The sequence below is a fragment of the Pleurodeles waltl genome, chromosome 7, assembly GCF_031143425.1.
Source record: "Pleurodeles waltl isolate 20211129_DDA chromosome 7, aPleWal1.hap1.20221129, whole genome shotgun sequence".
NCBI lineage: Eukaryota > Metazoa > Chordata > Amphibia > Caudata > Salamandridae > Pleurodeles > Pleurodeles waltl.
This window is the reverse complement of record NC_090446.1, coordinates 132,534,942-132,554,868: the sequence shown is the minus strand read 5'-3', so window position 1 is coordinate 132,554,868 and position 19,927 is coordinate 132,534,942. Positions and strand designations below refer to the sequence as shown.

At 47.9% G+C, this 19,927-nt stretch overlaps 1 protein-coding gene across 1 annotated transcript in view; it reads right to left on the bottom strand.

The window, feature by feature from the left end:
• Positions 1-14,328: 14,328 nt before the first annotated feature.
• The window catches only part of REM1 (RRAD and GEM like GTPase 1), a 29,382-nt gene continuing 23,783 nt past the window's right edge, over positions 14,329-19,927 (bottom strand). The window contains exon 5 of the mRNA XM_069243338.1: positions 14,329-19,844. Coding sequence (XP_069099439.1) covers positions 19,567-19,844 — 278 coding nt within the window. The 3' untranslated portion in view covers positions 14,329-19,566. The remainder of the gene's footprint in view (positions 19,845-19,927) is intronic.

Below are 19,927 nucleotides of genomic sequence, written 5' to 3'. Positions count from 1 at the left end.
CCCTAGATGTGCATGTCCTGTGATGGAGAAAGCTTGCACAACTGCTGCCCTAGATGCGCATGTCCTGTGTTGGGAATTGCTGGCTTTGCCACTGCCCTAGATGTGCCTATCCTGTGATGAGGAAAGCTTGCACAGCTGCTGCCCTAGATGCGCATGTCCTGTGATGGAGAAAGCTTGCACGGCTGCTGCCCTAGATGTGCATGTGCTGTGATGGGGAGAGCTAGCTTTGCTGCTGCCCTAGATGTGCCTATCCTGTGATGGAGAAAGCTTGAACAGCTGCTACCCTTGATGTGCATGTCCTGTGATGGGGAGAGCTAGCTTTGCTGCTGCCCTAGATGCACATGTCCTGTGATGGAGAAAGCTTGCACGGCTGCTGCCCTAGATGTGCATGTGCTGTGATGGGGAGAGCTAGCTTTGCTGCTGCCCTAGATGTGCCTATCCTGTGATGAGGAAAGCTTGCACAACTGCTGCCCTAGATGCGCATGTCCTGTGAGGGGAGAGCTGGCTTTGCTGCTGCCCTAGATGTGCATGTCCCGTGATGGGGAAAGCTTGCACAGCTGCTGCCCTAGATGCGCATGTCCTGTGATGGAGAAAGCTTGCACGGCTGCTGCCCTAGATGTGCATGTGCTGTGATGGGGAGAGCTAGCTTTGCTGCTGCCCTAGATGTGCCTATCCTGTGATGGAGAAAGCTTGAACAGCTGCTACCCTTGATGTGCATGTCCTGTGATGGGGAGAGCTAGCTTTGCTGCTGCCCTAGATGCACATGTCCTGTGATGGAGAAAGCTTGCACGGCTGCTGCCCTAGATGTGCATGTGCTGTGATGGGGAGAGCTAGCTTTGCTGCTGCCCTAGATGTGCCTATCCTGTGATGAGGAAAGCTTGCACAACTGCTGCCCTAGATGCGCATGTCCTGTGAGGGGAGAGCTGGCTTTGCTGCTGCCCTAGATGTGCATGTCCCGTGATGGGGAAAGCTTGCACAGCTGCTGCCCTAGATGTACATGTGCTGTGATGGGGAGAGCTAGCTTTACTGCTGCCCTAGATGTACCTATCCTGTGATGGAGAAAGCTTGCACAGCTGCTCCCTAGATGCGCGTGTCCTGTGATGGGAATTGCTGGCTTTGCTGCTGCCCTAGATGTGCCTATCCTGTGATGGAGAAAGCTTGCACAGCTGCTGCCCTAGATGTGCATGTCCTGTGATGGGGAGAGCTGGCTTTGCTGCTGTCCTAGATGTGCATGTCCCTTGATGGGGAAAGCTTGCACAGCTGCTGCCCTAGATGTACATGTGCTGTGATGGGGAGAGCTAGCTTTACTGCTGCCCTAGATGTACCTATCCTGTGATGGAGAAAGCTTGCACAGCTGCTGCCCTAGATGTGCATGTCCTGTGATGGGGAGAGCTGGCTTTGCTGCTGTCCTAGATGTACATGTGCTGTGATGGGGAGAGCTAGCTTTGCTGCTGCCCTAGATGTGCATGTCCTGTGATGGGGAAAGCTTTCACAGCTGCTGCCCTAGATGTACATGTACTGTGATGGGGAGAGCTAGCTTTACTGCTGCCCTAAATGTACCTATCCTGTGATCGAGAAAGCTTGAACAGCTGCTACCCTAGATGTACTTGTCCTGCGATGGGAAAAGCTGGCTTTGCTATTGCCCTCTCTGTACCCTTCGTGTGATGGGGAAAGCTGGCTTTGCTGCTGGCCTAGATGTACCTGCCCTGGGATGAGGAAAGCTTGCACAGCTGTTGCTCGAGTTGAACCTGTCCTGTGATGGGGAGACCTGGCTTCGCTGCTGCCCTAGATGTACCTGTCTTGTGCTGGGTATTGCTCTCTTTGCCCTATATGTACTTATCCTGTGATGGAAAAAGCTTGCACAGCTGCTGCCCGAGATGCACATGTCCTGTGATGGAGAAAGCTTGCACGGCTGCTGCCCTAGATGCACATGTCCTGTGATGGAGAAAGCTTGCACGGCTGCTGCCCTAGATGTGCATGTGCTGTGATGGGGAGAGCTAGCTTTGCTGCTGCCCTAGATGTGCCTATCCTGTGATGGAGAAAGCTTGAACAGCTGCTACCCTTGATGTGCATGTCCTGTGATGGGGAGAGCTAGCTTTGCTGCTGCCCTAGATGTGCATGTCCTGTGATGGAGAAAGCTTGCACAGCTGCTGCCCTAGATGTACATGGCCTGTGATGGGGATTGCTGGCTTTGCTTCTGCCCGGCTCTACCTCTGAAGTAGGGAAGCTACACTTTTTCTGTCTGAGATTTAGCTGCTCTATGAAGTGGGTGTTTTTTCCCCTCTTGCCCCATCCTATGAAAAAATACAAAGGATGTATTGAATGCACTTTCATAACACACCCTATGAACCTGGAACTTCCACAATAGTTGATGTCTGATACCTGCTAGACCTAAGGAAGAGGCCTGCATTCTAGGGTTTTATTCTGTATCCCAGTGAGAGGGTAGAGATAGCCTTTTAAATTCAAACACAAGCATATCATTGCTAATGAGCTAACTTTAACAATCCCTGGAAAAACAAACTGCATGCTAAAAGATGGGATTTACTAAAACAATACAGCAGCAGCTGCACTCACCCTAAAAGACACTGACGACAAGGAGAAACAATGGTGTGCTCTGCCACTTTTTGAGCACCTCTTGGATCAGTTAATGAAAACAATAATGGATGTTTTGCACAAAAGCGCAAAACTTTAAAAAAGAAGAGTTTATCGGGCAAAGGAGGAGTGGGTCGGAGAAGGAAGTGGGATGGCGAAGGAAGGAACAAGGAGCACAGGAGGAAAAGAGAAAGACGGTGGGTGAGAGAGCAGAGGGCAGCGGAGAAGCATCCTGAGAGAGTGAAGAGCACACAAGGGTGACAGCAACACGGGGAGTGGGTAGCTCAGTACCCGAAGGAGAAAGTGCGGAGGGGCGAGTATGAAGTATGCAAGAGAGAAACACAGAGTGCGGGGGCATTTGGAGAGAGAACACGAGATAGAGGGAGAGAGCTGGAAAACACATGCACTCTCGTGGATTGCCTAATGAAAAAGAAAAAAAAAGGAGTTCCCTAAAAATGAGCAGTGGAAGGAAATAAGCAAATTAAATAAAAAGGTAAAGAAGCATAACCATAGGGGCGCAGGCTGCGGCTGGCCAGTCACCCTTCGGGCAGCAAGTAGAAGGGACATTAGTGTTATTTTCTTGCAGCGGGAGCTTTCCTTTCTTTAACTGACCATGGGAACACTCAGGGCTGGGATCCACATTACCAAAACCTTCCAAGGGCATCACATCCAGGGTGGGTGTTTGATGACACAGGGATACTTTAGGGCTATCTGCGAAGGTGTTCTGTATTGTAGTAGCATTTACTTGACACTTTTTATCTAGTTGATAGATTGCCTCATCACTTTCTCATTTCAAAGTCTCAAGGTGGAGTTGCAGGACGATCCTAAAATCGAAAGGAACAGTAAGTGCTTGGAGAGCTGGGAGGCACCGAGGCTATCCCTCAGGTCACAGGATAGCACTACTGAGGGGACTTGCCTATGGTCTTTAATCTTTCAGTGGTGAGCTGCAATCCTGAGCACCTGTGAAGTTGGCCTTCTTTAGATGCTTCTAGTTACACATATTTGAAGAGAGATAGAGAAGCAATATAGTGTAATTGCTCGTTTTTAATATTTAATATATATGTTACTTTTTGTAGAGGTGCAAGTGCCCTACGACTGTCCTGAGGAGGCCACGAGTTTTGAGGCCGAAACGCATCGACACTAGTCTAAAGGGACCAAGGGTTTATAATTAAGAAATTGAGAGATCAAATAATGAGAAGCACTACATAATACCATAAAAAAATCGTTAGGTGTTTTCAGCTGGGTGCTAACCCCTTGGCCATCTGTCTAAGGCATGATCACAATGTGAATTAAGCTAGAGTGATCTTTTTGAGTTATTCCCTTGGGCATTACCCATTTTGTTTGTTTAGTATTTTAGAATTGTGTTGTGTAATATATGTAATTGATGTGTAAATGTTTAATTATATGTTATCATGATGAGGTACACACTGCTATTTGTAAATAAATAAAATAAATATGGGAAAGTAATTTACCCTTTTAGCCAAAAGTGAGTGGGTTGGTTAATTTAATTAATGAATAGATTTGTCCCTGCCTGCTATTATTTATTGTGATTACGTCTAGTTACACTGTGGCAAAATCAAAGGAAATGTTGCTAATGCTTCAAACCATTTAGATCATAGAAACTCCAGCGTGATGATAGTGGGACATACTGATGGCCTCACTCCATAATTCTCACAGAATGGATGTCAGCTGTTTTCTCTAAGGAGCAACTAAGATTCACATCACCTGTGAGATAACCCATCCTGCGCATTGAATGACTGTGAGACGTCATTACGAAAACAATATGTGTTGCGCTGTGGGCTGCTGAGTCCGCGCCAGCCTCGCAGTCGTGGGTGGCCATTTTAAACGTTACCTGGCTACATTTCAATTTAACCATAGTTTTTGTTTTCAAAAGTCCTGGTTAAAGTTCACTTTTGAACTCATTGGGCGTCTCTCTAAAGTTATGTTTGATGTTTTAAATTCATTTTGGTCTTCATATTGACTTTGGGAACTTCCTGTTACTTTATGATTGTGATTTTAAGTTAATGAACCCTTATATAATCTTGTTTTAGTGACTCTTTAGGCTTTTCTAAAATAAAGAAACATTTTGTTTTCTTTTTTAATTGAAATGTCCTGACGGAAATAATTCTTTCTTTACAGTGTTAATGCTTGTTGTTAGTTTAAGTGTGGCACCATGTAGTAGGTGTTTTGCATTTACGTGCTATCACAATGAGCAAAACAGGTCTTTCAAAGCCACCGTTGTCCATGTTTCCGCAGGATTACCTCAGCCAGGTTTGACGGGAGTATCAACAGTTTTTGATAAATTCAGGACAACCTTCCCTCTGGTGCGAGTCTGAACTTGAACCCTACACAGTCCATGGCTCTCTCACAGGAAGATACATTTATTTATTGGTTACTTGTAAAGAGTGCCAGACGATGAAAGCATGCCACACAACTGGAAGCATCAGACTGAAAAGGGATGATGTAAGCAATGATGAAGGCAGGAAGGGATTCTATAGAAAATTAAAAAATCCACATGTCCTCAGCAAATGGAAGGACATTTTTTCGACTGACCCACAAGGGCAGGTACCAGAGAGGTGCAACTTGTCGCATTAATCCTTAGTGCCTCCGATCACACTTACTCGAGGGATATCTTCCATGAAGCATGAGATCCTCCTTGAGTCACAGATAGTGATGTATGAAGATCAGTTTTCGGGTGCAGATCAGTGATTGGAAGATCGGCCCTCAGTCACTGACAGGGCCACTGGGATGAGGATATCCTTCCTCAGATGCAGAAATTGAGAGATCAGTCATCAGTCACAGATCCGGCCTATGTGACAGGAATATCTGCCCTCAGACATAGACAGTGTAACTGGCAGGTGAACTGTCAGACACTTACGGTGACACTTGGCGATCAGTCCCCGCTCATTGACATTGAGAGATCGACCCTCAAACACAAACTGAGGTACTGGGACAGGCAGATCTGTCCTGAGACAGTATTTCACCAAAATATAATTTCAAAAATATCGTATGACATGAATATCATGTCAAACATATATGCCCTCATTATGACTTTGGCGGTCTTGTATGATTGTTGAAGTGAATGCGTGTGGATGAATGCATGTATGTAAGAGCAGGTTAATGAGTGTATGTGTGGTGCATGTGGGTGTCTGTGTACGTGTGCATGTATGCAGGGAGGGGGCGCTGTGTCTGGAGGGGGGTTTAGTGCTTTCTGGGGGGCGGGGGAGGGGGGGAAGTCATCTACTGGTGACAAGGAAGAAATTCCTGGCACCGGTAGCCTTTCCGCCATGGTTTTCGTGGCAGTGCTACCACCATGGAAACCGCAGCGGACAGGCGGCTCCTAATACCGCCGGTGGTCTTCTGTGGACCACCATGGCGGTATGAGTGGAGATGTGGAGGGTTGGTAGCGGCCAACCTGCCACACTCATAACGTGGCGGTCTTCTCCACCAGTCTGTGGGCAGTGGGACCGCCACATTTACCCTGGTGGATAGAAGACCACCAGGGTCATAATGACCCCCATTATGATGTTAAGAATATTGTGGGATAAGATATTGCAGGTAAGAATATTGTGTTTTTAAGTATTTTACATCATTTATCAAATATAGTTTTACATAATGCTGTTTTTTTCTCTATTTTGTTGAGTTTTATTAGTGATGTTATACGTTTTGTGATAAAGTGGAAGATTAGTTGAAGTGGATGGTAGTCCTCTTCAAGTAATAATGGCGCTATTCCTTACTTTGTCTAGTTACGTCTTAACAATTTAAACCAGATCTCAACCCTTTGTAGCCGTAACGCAGTGCAGACATGCTTAATTTAGTAGAGAAGGGTAAAACATTTATCAGTACTAAACAGTTAAAAGTAGAAAACACAACATAATAGAAATCCAACTCCAGTTTATAAAAATAGAGAAGCTTTTACTGCACAAATAAACACCAAGACAAAAACGAAAATCTGATGTAGGGAAATGGAGATACGATTTTTCAAAGTTTTATATGTTTCTAGCACCAAAAAGCACAAAGCACCAACCACAGATATCTGGTCAAAAATTAAGACTGACCACAATGGAGTGCAGGTCGGATACAGGGACCAAGTTCATCCTGGTGGAAATTTTATCTACTGACATTCTATATTTCTGAAATAAACATTCTGGCTGACTAGTTCGCCGGCGGGTTGTGGCGCCAGATGCATCCAGCCCTCGTGGGAGCCTCAACTCTAGTGGGAAGTTTGAGGCTCTTGATGGCGAAGGCATGAAAACTCTGAGAGGGTTAAGTCTGAAGTCGGGGCCCAGGAAGGTGTTGTCATCATGGGGTTTTTGCTGGGCATTGGTCCCTGTGAAGTCCTCTACGTTCAGACTAAGAAACCTTTCTGGAAGTCAGGATCCTTTCGTCAAGACACACTGTCAAGTTGAGCATGAACTGCACTTGGACATTGGCGGCTGCGATCCATGGTAGCCTCTGACATAGAAACCTTTCTGGAAGTCAGGATCCTTTTCACAGGACAAACTATCATGTTGAGTATGAACTGCAGTTGGGCATCCGTGTCTGCGTTTCATGGTATCCTCTAGTTCTTTCTACAGAAAGTTTGGAAAATGTTTCTCAGTGTCCAATCTTGCAATTTTTGATGGGGAAAGAGTACACTCTAACACCGGCCAAGTGTCCAGGATCTTTTGGGCTTCACTTGGGTGTTAGGCCTCAATCTCCTAGAAGCCGCCAGCATGGTCCAGCACAAATCTGGTTGAAATTAGCCAGCTGGGCTCAGCAGAGACTCTGACTTCTTGGAGCTTTTGTGTTTCTGGAGCTGAACAAGAGGCTAGTCAACCAGCCTTGGAATCCACTCTTCTGTCCTGGGTACAGAGATGTTCTGAAAAGGGAACTGAGCCTCCCATTTTTATGGCCAGTGGCAGCCTATGGGTGTGTGCAATTCCTCACAACTCCTTAACCAATAGGGTGAAAGTTTCCAAGGCTGCCCCTACCCACTTGTGCAGCACTCCCTATGTGTTTTCTGTAAACAATCCCACAGTGCACCTCTTTTCCTAAAACCAATATGGCAGAACCTTTCCTCTCTTGTGCAAAGCTCTGGGCACATCTTTGAGGTTTGTCCTAGGGAGATGAGACCCCCATCCCCACAGACCAGTTCTGGAACAGGTTTCCCTGCTGGGAATGGTGCCACTTTGGCTTGTTGGTCAATGGCAGGGAAGCTCCTAGGTGTGAACTTCATATGCCTGTGACAGGGGATGCCCATTTGAAGCTTGTGCATTTGGTGGGCACTTCCTTCAAGACATGCTGTCAGGAGGAGATCAAGCCTCCTCCCAGCTGAGGCCCTTTGGTTCTCTTTCCTGGGAGTTATTCACATCTCCTGGCAGGCTGCCAGGTGTCAGTTGGGGATTTAACTCTGAAAAGGCTAGTAGAGACTTTAGGGAGGAAATATGGCAACTTTTTTAAAGTGGCATTTTCCAAATAGTAATTTAAAATCTGACTTGGCCATTAGATTGGATTTTAAATTTCTATTGTTTCCTTGATTTGTGGTTCTAGCTATTTCCAAACTGAAGCTATGTTTTATACAGTGTTACAATGTAACCCAGTGCTCTTCTATGAGAGAGGCAGCCTTGCCACAGTGAAAAACGACTTTGGAGATTTTTCACTGCTTGAACATGAAAAACGTAAGTACACATGTCGTATTTTTTAAAAGCCATGCACCCTGCCCTATGGGCATTTTAAGCCTACCTTCGTGGTGACTTAAAATTAACAAAAAGATGATTTGGGCTGGGCAGGTAGTTTATTTTGCCAGGTCAAATTTGCTACTAAATCTGCACACGCACGCTGCAGGGGCAGGCCTGAATATATGCAGCGGCGGCTCCTCCGTTTGGGCGGAGGAGCATCGCCCCCGCCAGCAGCTGCAAAACCTTTACCAGAAAATCATCATAAACTTTGTTTATGATTGTTTTCTGGTAAGGGGCGGGCCACGGGGGTGACGTGCACTGAGGGGGAGAGTACAGCACTCCTCCTCAGAGCGGGTGTGTGTTTGGCTGACAGCCTCAGGCCGGCCAAACACACATGCGCACAGGGCTCTCTCCAGCCCAGCAACCCGGTTGCTGGGCTGGAGAGAGGCCGCACAGGCACCTAGTTTTGCCTGGGAGCATCCACCCTGGACGCTCCTGATGCTGCTCTGAGCAGCGTCAGGATTGGCTCAGGGCAGGCTGGGAGCCTGTGCCTGCAGCGCCAGCGAGGAAGCAGCGGAGCGCGGCGTCGGGGAAGGCAAGTGTTTTTTTTTTTTATTTAATATTTATTTCCTCCTGTTCCACCCGCACGCCACCCCGCCCCTTCTGAGCCCGCAAACCACTATTGAATACATGCTTAGCATTGTCACTTTAGTTGTAGCATATTAGGTTCTGCATTCCACTACTGACATTTAACTTATAGGCCCTCGGTGCGCTGGGTACCATATACTAGGGAATTATAGATAAATTAAATGTGTCATTTTTAATCAAGTCATCAAGCTTTTAGAGGTCAGAGCATATGCACTGGGTCCTGGTAAGCAGGGTCCCTGTGTGCAGAGTCCAAAATCAAATAGCATCATTTAAAAAATATGTGTGTGATCATGCAAAAAATAGTTATTTTCATACAAGTTGTTATTATTTTAATGTTAAGTATGTATAATTATGTTTTACTCCATTTTTGATGTAATAATATATTTTAAGTTTTTATTTTATTTTATTTCATTTTTTAATCAGCAGGTTGTTGGGTTTATGGGGGAATATGGTGCTAAGATTTTTAAATTATTTTTAATTGCTTGTCAATTTTATTTATAAATGTGTTTGTTAATTTTGTATTTTTAGTTTTTAATTATCCATATAAATAATAATATAATGTTTTAAATATTATTGTTTATTTATTTGTGTAAATATATTTAATGTTTCATTTTTTTATACATTACATTTTTATTTATAAGGGAAAAGAAAAGCTGAGTTTTCCAAAGTCCAGTTTTTGCCCTATTGTTGCTTATGCTGGAGCGGGAATAGTACTGCTGGCCACTTCAAAAGCTGACACTTTCCTTACTGTTGTTTAGACTGGGGTCAGACTAATAACTCTAACCCCCTCCTAAGTCCAATACTTCACCTACTGTTGTAAGCTGGAGTGGTAATAGTAAATCTGAGCCCTCTAATGTCCAGAACTCTGCCCCCTGTTGCTTGTGTAGGAGTGAGCATAGTAACTCGGACCCCACCAAAGTCCAACACGTTCCCTACTGTTGGTCATGTTGTACTGAATTCGACCACTCTACATGCCATTTTTTGTTAAAAATAGTTTTAACGTATATTTTTGTGATTTAATTTTAAAGTTTACTTTTATGTAAATGTTTGATTGTATATTTTTAGATTAGCGATATTATTGTAGGCGATATACCATCATGGAACACAAGGGGAGAGTGAGAGGAGATCAGCTTTGAGTCACTGAGACTATTCACTGAGAACAGGACTGGAGGAAGGGGAGGTGTTTTCAACACTCAGTCACTAAGAATGACATTGCTGGACAACGAAATGGGTTCAGCCTTCAGTCACTGAGAGTGATTCTGGAGAACAGCGAGATGTGATGAGCACACGGGGACAGTGAAAAAAATAGCACCCTATGCCTCAGAGTGACAATGGGAGACAGGTAGATGGGGATCAGCACTCACTCACTTGGAGTGACAGTGGCGGATAGAGCGATGAGTTCAGGCTTCAGTCACTCTGAGTAACGCTGGAGGACAAGGAGGTATGATCAGCACTCAGTTCTTGAGAGTGACTATGGTAGACAGGAAGATAACCCTAGCCTTCAGTCACTGAGAGTGGTATTGGAGGACAGGTAGATGTGATCATTCTTCAGTTAGAGGGTGATAAGGAAGGCCAGGGAGATGTGATCAGCACTGAGTCACTTAGAGTGGCAATAGAGGACAGAAAGATATGATGAAGACTCAGTCACTGAGAGTGATTCTGGAGGACAGGGAGATGTGATGAGCACACTGGGATAGTGAAAGAAAATGAGTACTCAGCGCCTCTTAGTCACAATGGAGGACCGGTGGGTGGGATCAGCATTCATTCCTTTGGAGGGATACTGGTAGACAAGGAGATGAGTTTAGCTTTCAGTCACTGAGAGTGATACTGGAGGACGGTGGATTTGATTACCCTTCAGTCACTGAGAGTGAAAATAGAGGACAGGGTGATATGATGAACACTCAGTCACTTAGAGTGACACTGGAGAACAGGGAGATGTGATCAGTCTTTAATCGCTCAGAGTTGTACAGAGGGACAGGTGGGTGGAATCAGCACAAAGTCACTTGGAGCGACAGTGGAAAACAGAGAGATGTGATCAGTCTTCAGTCGCTCAGAGTGATACTGCAGGACAGGTGGATGGGGTCAGCACCCAGCCACTTGGAGTGGCCCTGGACAACAGGAAGATGTTGGCAGCATTCAGTCACTTGGAGTGACACTGGAGAACAGGGAGATGTGGGAAGCACTCAGTCACTTGGAGTGGCGCTGGAAAACAGGGAGATGTGATCAGTCTTCAGTTGCTCAGAGTGATACTGGAGGACAGGTGTGTGGAAACAGCACTCAGTCACGTGGTGTGACACTTTTGAACAGGGAGATGTCCGCAGCACCCATTCACTTGGAGTGACACTGGAGAACAGGAAGATGTGCGTAGCACTCAGTCACATGGAGGGGCCCTGGACAACAGGAAGATGTTAGCAGCACCCAGTCATTTGTAGTGGCCCTTGGCATTAGGGAGATGTTGGCAGCACTTAGTCACTTGGACAACATAGGGAGAAGATGGCAGCACTCAGTCACTTGGAGTCAGTGCTTTAAATGGGCCGGTACTTTCCGGTACCGAGTACCGGCCCTATTTTATTTTGAGAGGCAGGGTACCTCCACTTCTCAGGATAAACGTAATACTTTTAATTGGAGAGTACCGGCACTTGTCAGAAGCAAGCAGGTACTCAGACAAAGAGTACCTGCACTTCTATTTTTCTATTTCAAGCACTGCTTGGAGTGACACTGGAGAGCAGGAAGATGTTGGCAGCACCCAGTCACTTGGAGTGGCCCTGGACAACATAGGGAGATGTGGGCAGCACTCAGTCACTTGAAGTTGCCCTGGACAACATAGGGAGATGTGGGCAGCACTCAGTCACTTGGAGTTGCCCTGGACAACATAGGGAGATGTTGGCAGCACCCAGTCACTTGGAGTGGCCCTGGACAACATAGGGAGATGTGGGCAGCACTCAGTCACTTGGAGTTGCCCTGGACAACATAGGGAGATGTGGGCAGCACTCAGTCGCTTGGGCTGACCTTGGAAGACAGGTGGATATGATCAGCACCAAGTCACTTAGTCTGACAGTGGTGGACATAGAGATGAGTTTATCCTTCAGTCACTGGGAGTGACACTGGGACCGCGAGAGCGCGCGCAGCCCTCACTGGCAGGAAGTATCAGTGAGAGCGCAGTGTCCAGAGGTCATCCTTGAGCTGCGTTTTTCCTGGGTTTGAGCTCATATTTTCCATAAACTCCTCTGCTGAGGGTTCCTGCCAAGTTTCCATCTTTACAATGGGGGCGGCAGGGGTGGGGGCGAGGCGCTCCCGCGCTCTGCAGCCGGGAGTAAATCCTACGCTGAGTGTGGGAGAGAGGGACGGCGCTGGCCGTGTGTTTACATATGGGTGCACGTAGGCAATGGAAGGGGTCATGGTAGGAAATTCAATTTGTCACTTTTCATAAACTGGCTCGTGCTTTGTTTGTGAGCTGAGGCCCAGGTGGACAGGGGCCAAACTTGTTCTTTTTGTAGCCTAATAACAGACTACTTTTCACATCTATCTATCTATCTATCTATCTATCTATCTATCTATCTATCTATCTATCTATCTATCTATCTATCTATCTATCTATCTATCTATCTATCTATCTATCTATCTATCTATCTGACGGGTCTGTCCGTCCGTCTGTCGCTATATCTGTCTCTTTCACATCTGACTCTAGCTCCATCTGCCTTTGTTCTCTCTGTCGCCGTCTCTTTGTCTCCATCAGTTAGTGGCGTAACAAAGGACCCCGCGGTGAGGGTATGAAGGAGGGTGTGGGAGGGGCGAGCCCCCACAGCACAGTACACTGTGCACGGGTGACAGGCCCCTGACTGGGTCCAGGTGGGAGGGGCCCCCTCCAGGTACTTTGCGGGTGGGGGATTGGGGGGGGCGGTTTCAAGTTTCGTTTCGCCATGCTGTCAATATCTGTCTCCCTGTGTTTGCCTCTGCACCCCGGTGTCTCTAGGCGTTTGTACCTCTATCCTTCTGGTCCTCTTGAAGACTACCGTCGGTGTCTCCCTTTCTCTATCTGCCTCCCCCCCCCCCCCCCCCCCCAAATAACCGTTACCTTACACTGGCGTAATCTTGTGGAATTTTTCGCAAAGTTTCATCACGCGCACTCTTGAACACATCAAGAGCCACGAGTGGCTGTTCGTAGCGTTTGTGGATTTTTTTTCACAATTTATTTTTAAAGCAATATCTCAGATTTGCTTTTCGTGTAGTTACATTTCACATAATTTTCCAAGGATTTTGCTTAATGTTTCAAAAAGCTAATTACGCACATTTTGCACGCACCAATTAAAAGGCAGCAGAATTAAAGAATCAATATAACGCCAAAGGCATTGGGGTGCAGCAGGCTTTATATAAAAAACACACGGAAAAGGACCAGGTGTGCAATCTGTAACATGACATCATACTAACTCTAAAAGAGGCCACTTTAGGCCCAATATCAGCACAGAGCATGCGTCTGCAGCCCTTTGAAGAAACTTGTAATGCAGAACAGAACTTCAGCACACCCCAGCTCAAGAATAAGGGTCATCGGTGGCCTGTTGCATGGCCTCTGCTCTCAGTCTCCAGAATTAACTCACACCAGGAACTTTTCTTTCTTTATCTTGTCCTGACTGCCAACCACAGGCCCTCGTGAGCCAAGGAGGAGGGGCTAAACTGTTGAAGGAGACAGAAGGATTTCATTTTAGCTCCAGCTCGATCCATTGCCAGGTGCCTTTTGGAAGGACTATCTATAGGTGTTAAATAGGGTGATTAGAAAAGCCAAAGGCTGCTGGAGATAGATGGGGGGGGGGTTAAACAGGGGCGGCTCCTCCATTAGGACGGAGGGGTGTCACCCCTGCCATGTTTATTATCGTTTGGTTGTTAAAGGGGCGGGCCATGGGGTATGACGAGGACGAGGGGAGTGCACTGTGCACTTCCCTCAGTGCGCATGTGTGTTTGGTCGGCTGTCTCGTGCCAGCCAAATACACATGCGCAAAGGGCTCTCTCCAGCCCAGCAACACAGTTGCCGGGCTTGAGAGAGCCTGCACAGGCTCCCAGTCTGGCTGGGACCTCCCAGCCAATCCTGACGCTGCTCTGAGCAACGTCAGGATTGGCACAGGGCAGGGTGGGAGCCTGTGCCTGCAGCCTGCGACGGGAGCAAGAGGTGCGGTGCAGCACAGGAGCAGAGCAGGTAAGTTTTATTTTTTACATTTACAATTTTTTTCATTATTATTCCCACCCATCTTGCCACGCGCCACGCGCCACCTGCCACCCACCCCTTTTAATCCCTGTGACTGGGGTTAAAGGACTGTAATACCAGCCATTTCTTACTCTTATCAGTTCATTAGCACCAAAGCATTATCCCTTTAAACGTATTCATCAAAAGCAACCCTTTTTAACTGCATCCCTGCCATTGAACATCTGTGTTAACTCATGCCCTCTGGAGACACACAAACCACGCAAGGGGAAAGGCAGAAACCAGACTCTTTGGAAATGTCTGAAAATAAAACATATCTCCAGGGATTGTATTGTATTGTCTTGTAATTGCATTTATATAGTGTTTATTACCCCCAATGAGGCGTTGAAGCACTTTGTGGTGGGTAGCATGGTACTCGTGAACCAAAGATTAGTGGTTAATCCAATAGTTATTAGTTGTTTTGGCGATTAACAATTGTTATTGGCAATTGGGATTAGCTTTCTGTTTTCAAGGAAACCATTTCATGCATTTACTGAAGTTTCTTGTGGTACAAACAACTCAACGTTCCTGAAGTTAGGGTTTGCATATGGATATTAAAGGGCTTTAAAGTTAGGGTGATTTTATTCTACCGATTCTGACCACAGTTCAAAGATTTCCTGGGTTTAAGTCCATGATGCCCCCCCACCATTGTTCCTCAATAGATGTGAGATTAGTGGGAGAGGGTTTCAGGAGTCAGGGCTGAATTGTCAGGGAAGAGACATTTGCCCCATTGATTTGTTGCAAAAGGAAGAAAACTGGCCTTACACATTAATTGAGGTGTTTCCACAAATGGCCTGTAGGTCTCAGACAAAGCCCCTTGTACAACATGCTCAGTTTAAATACTTCTCAGGCCCTTTCAGATATCACTGGTTTGTGTAAACGCACCATTATGGAGCTCCAAACTCGTTGTAAAGGACAAGAAAGTCAGTAGTGTACAAAAAGAGCACACATTTAATCAAAATAACTTCACATGTTTCATCCGGCATCTGTGTTCAGTAATTGTTCACGAAGTTCTGTCAGTCTGGATCTCTTGGAGCAGGGACAAGGTGCTGCAGATTCATCACTTGACCGACTCATTAGGACAGGAAACCCAGGACCATACGATTGACGAGTTTCCCATTATCAGGCTCCTCGAACCAGGGGGACCAGCCTGTACATGGGCACTGGCCTCAGTACGCGCCTGTTTAGGGGCCATCATCTCAGGCCTCTCCTATCGAGAGACAATTATTTCAAAACCATCCACTCTATTATCTTCAGCCTGGTCAATGGACACCAAACGCAAGCCCACCCTATCCAAGAGCCCCCACCTGCGGCCCATAATGTCCCTGAGTCCTATGCCTCAGGCCCATAGGAACCGGGAGCATCCTGCCAAGTGGCCCGTGTCTCAGGACAATCCTGCCTGGGAGCCCTGTCTCAGGACTTTCTAGCTCAAAGTCTCCAGCCTTAGTACCATCCAGTTGATAGGTGCCTGTCTCAGACCTTTCTGTTAAGGCACACCTGTTTCAGGGCCATCCTGTCAGAGCCACCAACTTCAGTCACTCTGACCAAGAGCCTTCTGCCTCAGTCTCCACAGTCAGGGACATCTTTTCCAAGACCATCCAACCACTATGTACAAGAGGAGCTACTGCACTCGCTCTATCCTGCCCTAAGCCTTCCACCTCCAGACAATCCTGATTCGCAGCCTTCAACATCTGGGCCCTCTTATCCTGAAGGATCTGAGCTCAAGACCTTCATGTCCCAAGGAGGATCTCGCCACGGAGCCATCGGCTTCAGGACCATCTTGTGTCAGAACTCTTGGACTCAGAGCCACCATGCCTCAAAATCGCAGGCTTCAGAGCTATCCTACCTTGGAGATGCCCAGCCTCTGAGCTGCCCAACTCAGGGCCATCATGCTTTGGAGCAGTGAGACTCAGAACTGTTCAGCTTTAGAGCCGCCAGACTCCGAACCATCCTGCCTTGGAGCTGCCGACCTCGGGCCGATCCTGCCTTAGAGCCACTGGCCTCAGAACCAGCCTGCCATGAAGCCTCCAGCCTCAACATAATGCAGCTTTAGAGGGTCCTACTTTAGAATTCTCTGGGTCCCCGCGTAACTGGCACCTTAGAACGTTCTCAGAGGAACAAATCAATTGCCTTGAAGCAAACATGGTCTCATTTCTGTAACAGCAGACTCTCAAGGTTCCCAATAAGGACTGCAAGCATTCACAGTAACAGATCACTGCTGACAGCAATGAATTTCACATGACACTTTACCTGTAACATGTCAGCAATCAATGTACCAAATCACGTTACCTGTAGACTGACAGCAATCACTGCAACAAATCACTGCAGCTTCTGTCTGCCTTCTCTGCAACTCGTCACAGTTCCTGTAGACTGACACCAATGAATTTCACAGATCACTTCACCTGTGGAATGTCAGCAATCAATGTACTAAATCACTTTACCTGTAGACTGACAGCAATCACTGCTACCTCTGGCTGTCAACCTTCTATGCAGCTTGTCACTGACCCTGAAATCTGACAGCAATGAGTCTCGCATGACACTTTACCTGTAACATGTCAGCAATCAATGTACCAAATCAGTTTACCTGTAGACTGACAGCAATCACTGCTACCTCTGTGAGCATTACATGTACACTGACCATCTCCCCTAGTGCACTGACACTGCTGTCATCATTGCATGTACACATAGCACTGTCCCTTCTATCAGCATTACATGCACTCTGAGCATTGCCCTAGCTATCAGTACTGCATGCACACAGAACACTGTCCCTTCTGCCGGCACTGCACATGCACATAGCACTGTCCCTTCTCTTAACATTGCATGTGCACTGAGCATTGCCCCTGCTACCAGCATTGCATGTACACTGAGCACTGCCCCGTCTCTCAGCACTGCATGAACACAGAGCGCCATCAGTACTGAGCACTGCATGTACACTGCCCCTGCTGTCAGCACTGCATGTAGACAGAGCTCTGCCCGTGCTATCTGCAGTGCATGTACATAGAGCACCGTCACTACTGCCAGCACTGCACGGACACATAGCAATGTGCCTGCTGTCAGCACTGCATGTGCACAGAGCTCTGCCCGTGCCACCAGCAGTGTATGTACACAGAGCACAGCCACTACTGCCAGCACTGCACGGACACACAACACTGCCCCTGCCTTCAGCACTGCATTTACCCTGCTGTCAGCACTGCATGTACACCGAGCACTTCCCCTGCTGTCAGCACTGCACGTACACAGAGCACTTCCCCTGCTGCCAGCACTGCATGTTCACCGAGCACTTCCCCTGCTGTCAGCACTGCACGTACACAGAGCACTTCCCCTGCTGCCAGCACTGCATGTACACCGAGCACTGCCCCTGCTGTCAGCACTGCACGTACACAGAGCACTTCCCCTGCTGCCAGCACTGCATGTACACCGAGCACTGCCCCTGCTGTCAGCACTGCATGTACACAGAGCACTTCCTCTGCTGTCAGCACTGCATGTACACTGAGCACTGCCCCTGCTGTCAGCACTGCACGTACACAGAGCACTTCCCCTGCTGCCAGCACTGCATGTTCACCGAGCACTTCCCCTGCTGTCAGCACTGCATGTACACATTCACTTTCCTGCTGTCAGCACTGCATGTACACCGAGCACTTCCCCTGCTGTCAGCACTGCACATACACAGAGCACTTCCCCTGCTGCCAGCACTGCATGTTCACCGAGCACTTCCCCTGCTGTCAGCACTGCACGTACACAGAGCACTTCCCCTGCTGCCAGCACTGCATGTACACCGAGCACTGCCCCTGCTGTCAGCACTGCATGTACACAGAGCACTTCCCCTGCTGCCAGCACTGCATGTACACCGAGCACTGCCCCTGCTGTCAGCACTGCACGTACACAGAGCACTTCCCCTGCTGCCAGCACTGCATGTACACCGAGCACTGCCCCTGCTGTCAGCACTGCACGTACACAGAGCACTTCCTCTGCTGTCAGCACTGCATGTACACCGAGCACTGCCCCTGCTGTCAGCACTGCACGTACACAGAGCACTTCCCCTGCTGTCAGCACTGCACGTACACAGAGCACTTCCCCTGCTGTCAGCACTGCACGTACACAGAGCACTTCCCCTGCTGCCAGCACTGCATGTTCACCGAGCACTTCCCCTGCTGCCAGCACTGCATGTACACTGCCCCTGCTGTCAGCACTGCACGTACACAGAGCACTTCCCCTGCTGTCAGCACTGCACGTACACAGAGCACTTCCCCTGCTGCCAGCACTGCATGTTCACCGAGCACTTCCCCTGCTGCCAGCACTGCATGTACACTGCCCCTGCTGTCAGCACTGCATGTACACATTCACTTTCCTGCTGCCCTCACTCCTTGTAACAGGTGACTGTCCTCGTAGAAGGGCATCACCCATTGTGTAGAGGTCCCTGCCTTTGCTCTTAGCATTTCCTGTAAAACCGCCAGCATACCCTATAGCGTGTTACTGTTCATGTACTGACAGCATTTTCTGTAACTTGTCACAGTCTCTGCAGACAGCCAGATGTCTCTGTAACTGGTCAATGTGTCTGTAGACGGCCAACAGTCCCTGTCCAAGGCCCTGTCCTATAGAAGGTCATCATTCCCTATAAAAGGGATCACTGCAGCATTGTCAGCATACTGTCTCTGCTGTTCACTGTCAGCACTCCACCTGAGAGGCACATCCTACCTCCTACAGGCTCAGGTGGCTTAGGGCTTCCTGACCACAGAGTGGCGCTATGTTACTAAGGCATAGTCACTTGTGCACTTTCTTCTATTCTCTGCACAAACACACAGATCCCCCTTCTGTGTCTCTCTATAGGCACAGCTCCCAACCTGTTCGTTGAGGGCCCTTTGGTGTGAAGGGCTGCCCTTTCTGAAGCTTTTAGCACCCCGAACCCCCTAAACTCAGAGCACAAGGTGAGTTCCGGCAATGCCCCTCAGCAGCTCCGAGTAAAAAGTTTCTCCAAAGGGGCAAGGGCACTCGAGGGCTGAATAAAATGAAAGCGACATTCAGAAAAACATTCACGTGCACCCCAGTAAGTGGTGAGAAGGACACGGCGGCACAAGAGGGGGCGCTAGAGCACTTCAGGAACACCTGGGAAGTCATTTGATGACGTCTCCTGAATGAAAGGAGCCTGCGCAGTGATCCACGGCCTAGCTCAAGGCAGGGTCCTTCAAGGGTCTAGATTTGCTTCAGATGACCCTGGTAGCTTTATCTCGTATTTTACCAGTCCGTACTCCACGCCACGCTGACGTACTTTGAGGAAGACAGTTTGGAACAAATTGGCATCCGCAGCGCCTTCTATGTAGATAGTCACTTATTCAGAAGGCGAAGAACACAATGGGGGATCCTGAACATGTACCTCACAGAAGCTTCTGGAAGGATCCTCACAGGATACCGTTTGAACATGGACAAAGCAGCTGCTTAGAGGACTGAGAGGTCATGGCATGACTTGGAGCGCACCTTCAGGGCCACCTTCCGGTTGTTTCGGGCCACCAGTTTGTCCAGGAAGCGGCGTGCCTTCTTGGTCAGGCTCTCTTTGCGCCTATAAATGGACCGGCGCTTGTCATTGGCTTCCTTGCTGTCCCGGCGCAGGCGGATCTGGCGGACAATGCCCTCGAAGAGTTCGGTTACGTTGTGGTGCAGGGCCGCGGAGGTCTCGATGAACTTGCAGTCAAAGACCATGGCACAGGCTCGGCCCTCTGCGGGAAAGAGGGAGATGAGCAGTGTAAACTAATTGAATAACAACAAAAAACAAGCATTTGCAATGTAATGGGTCTCATGT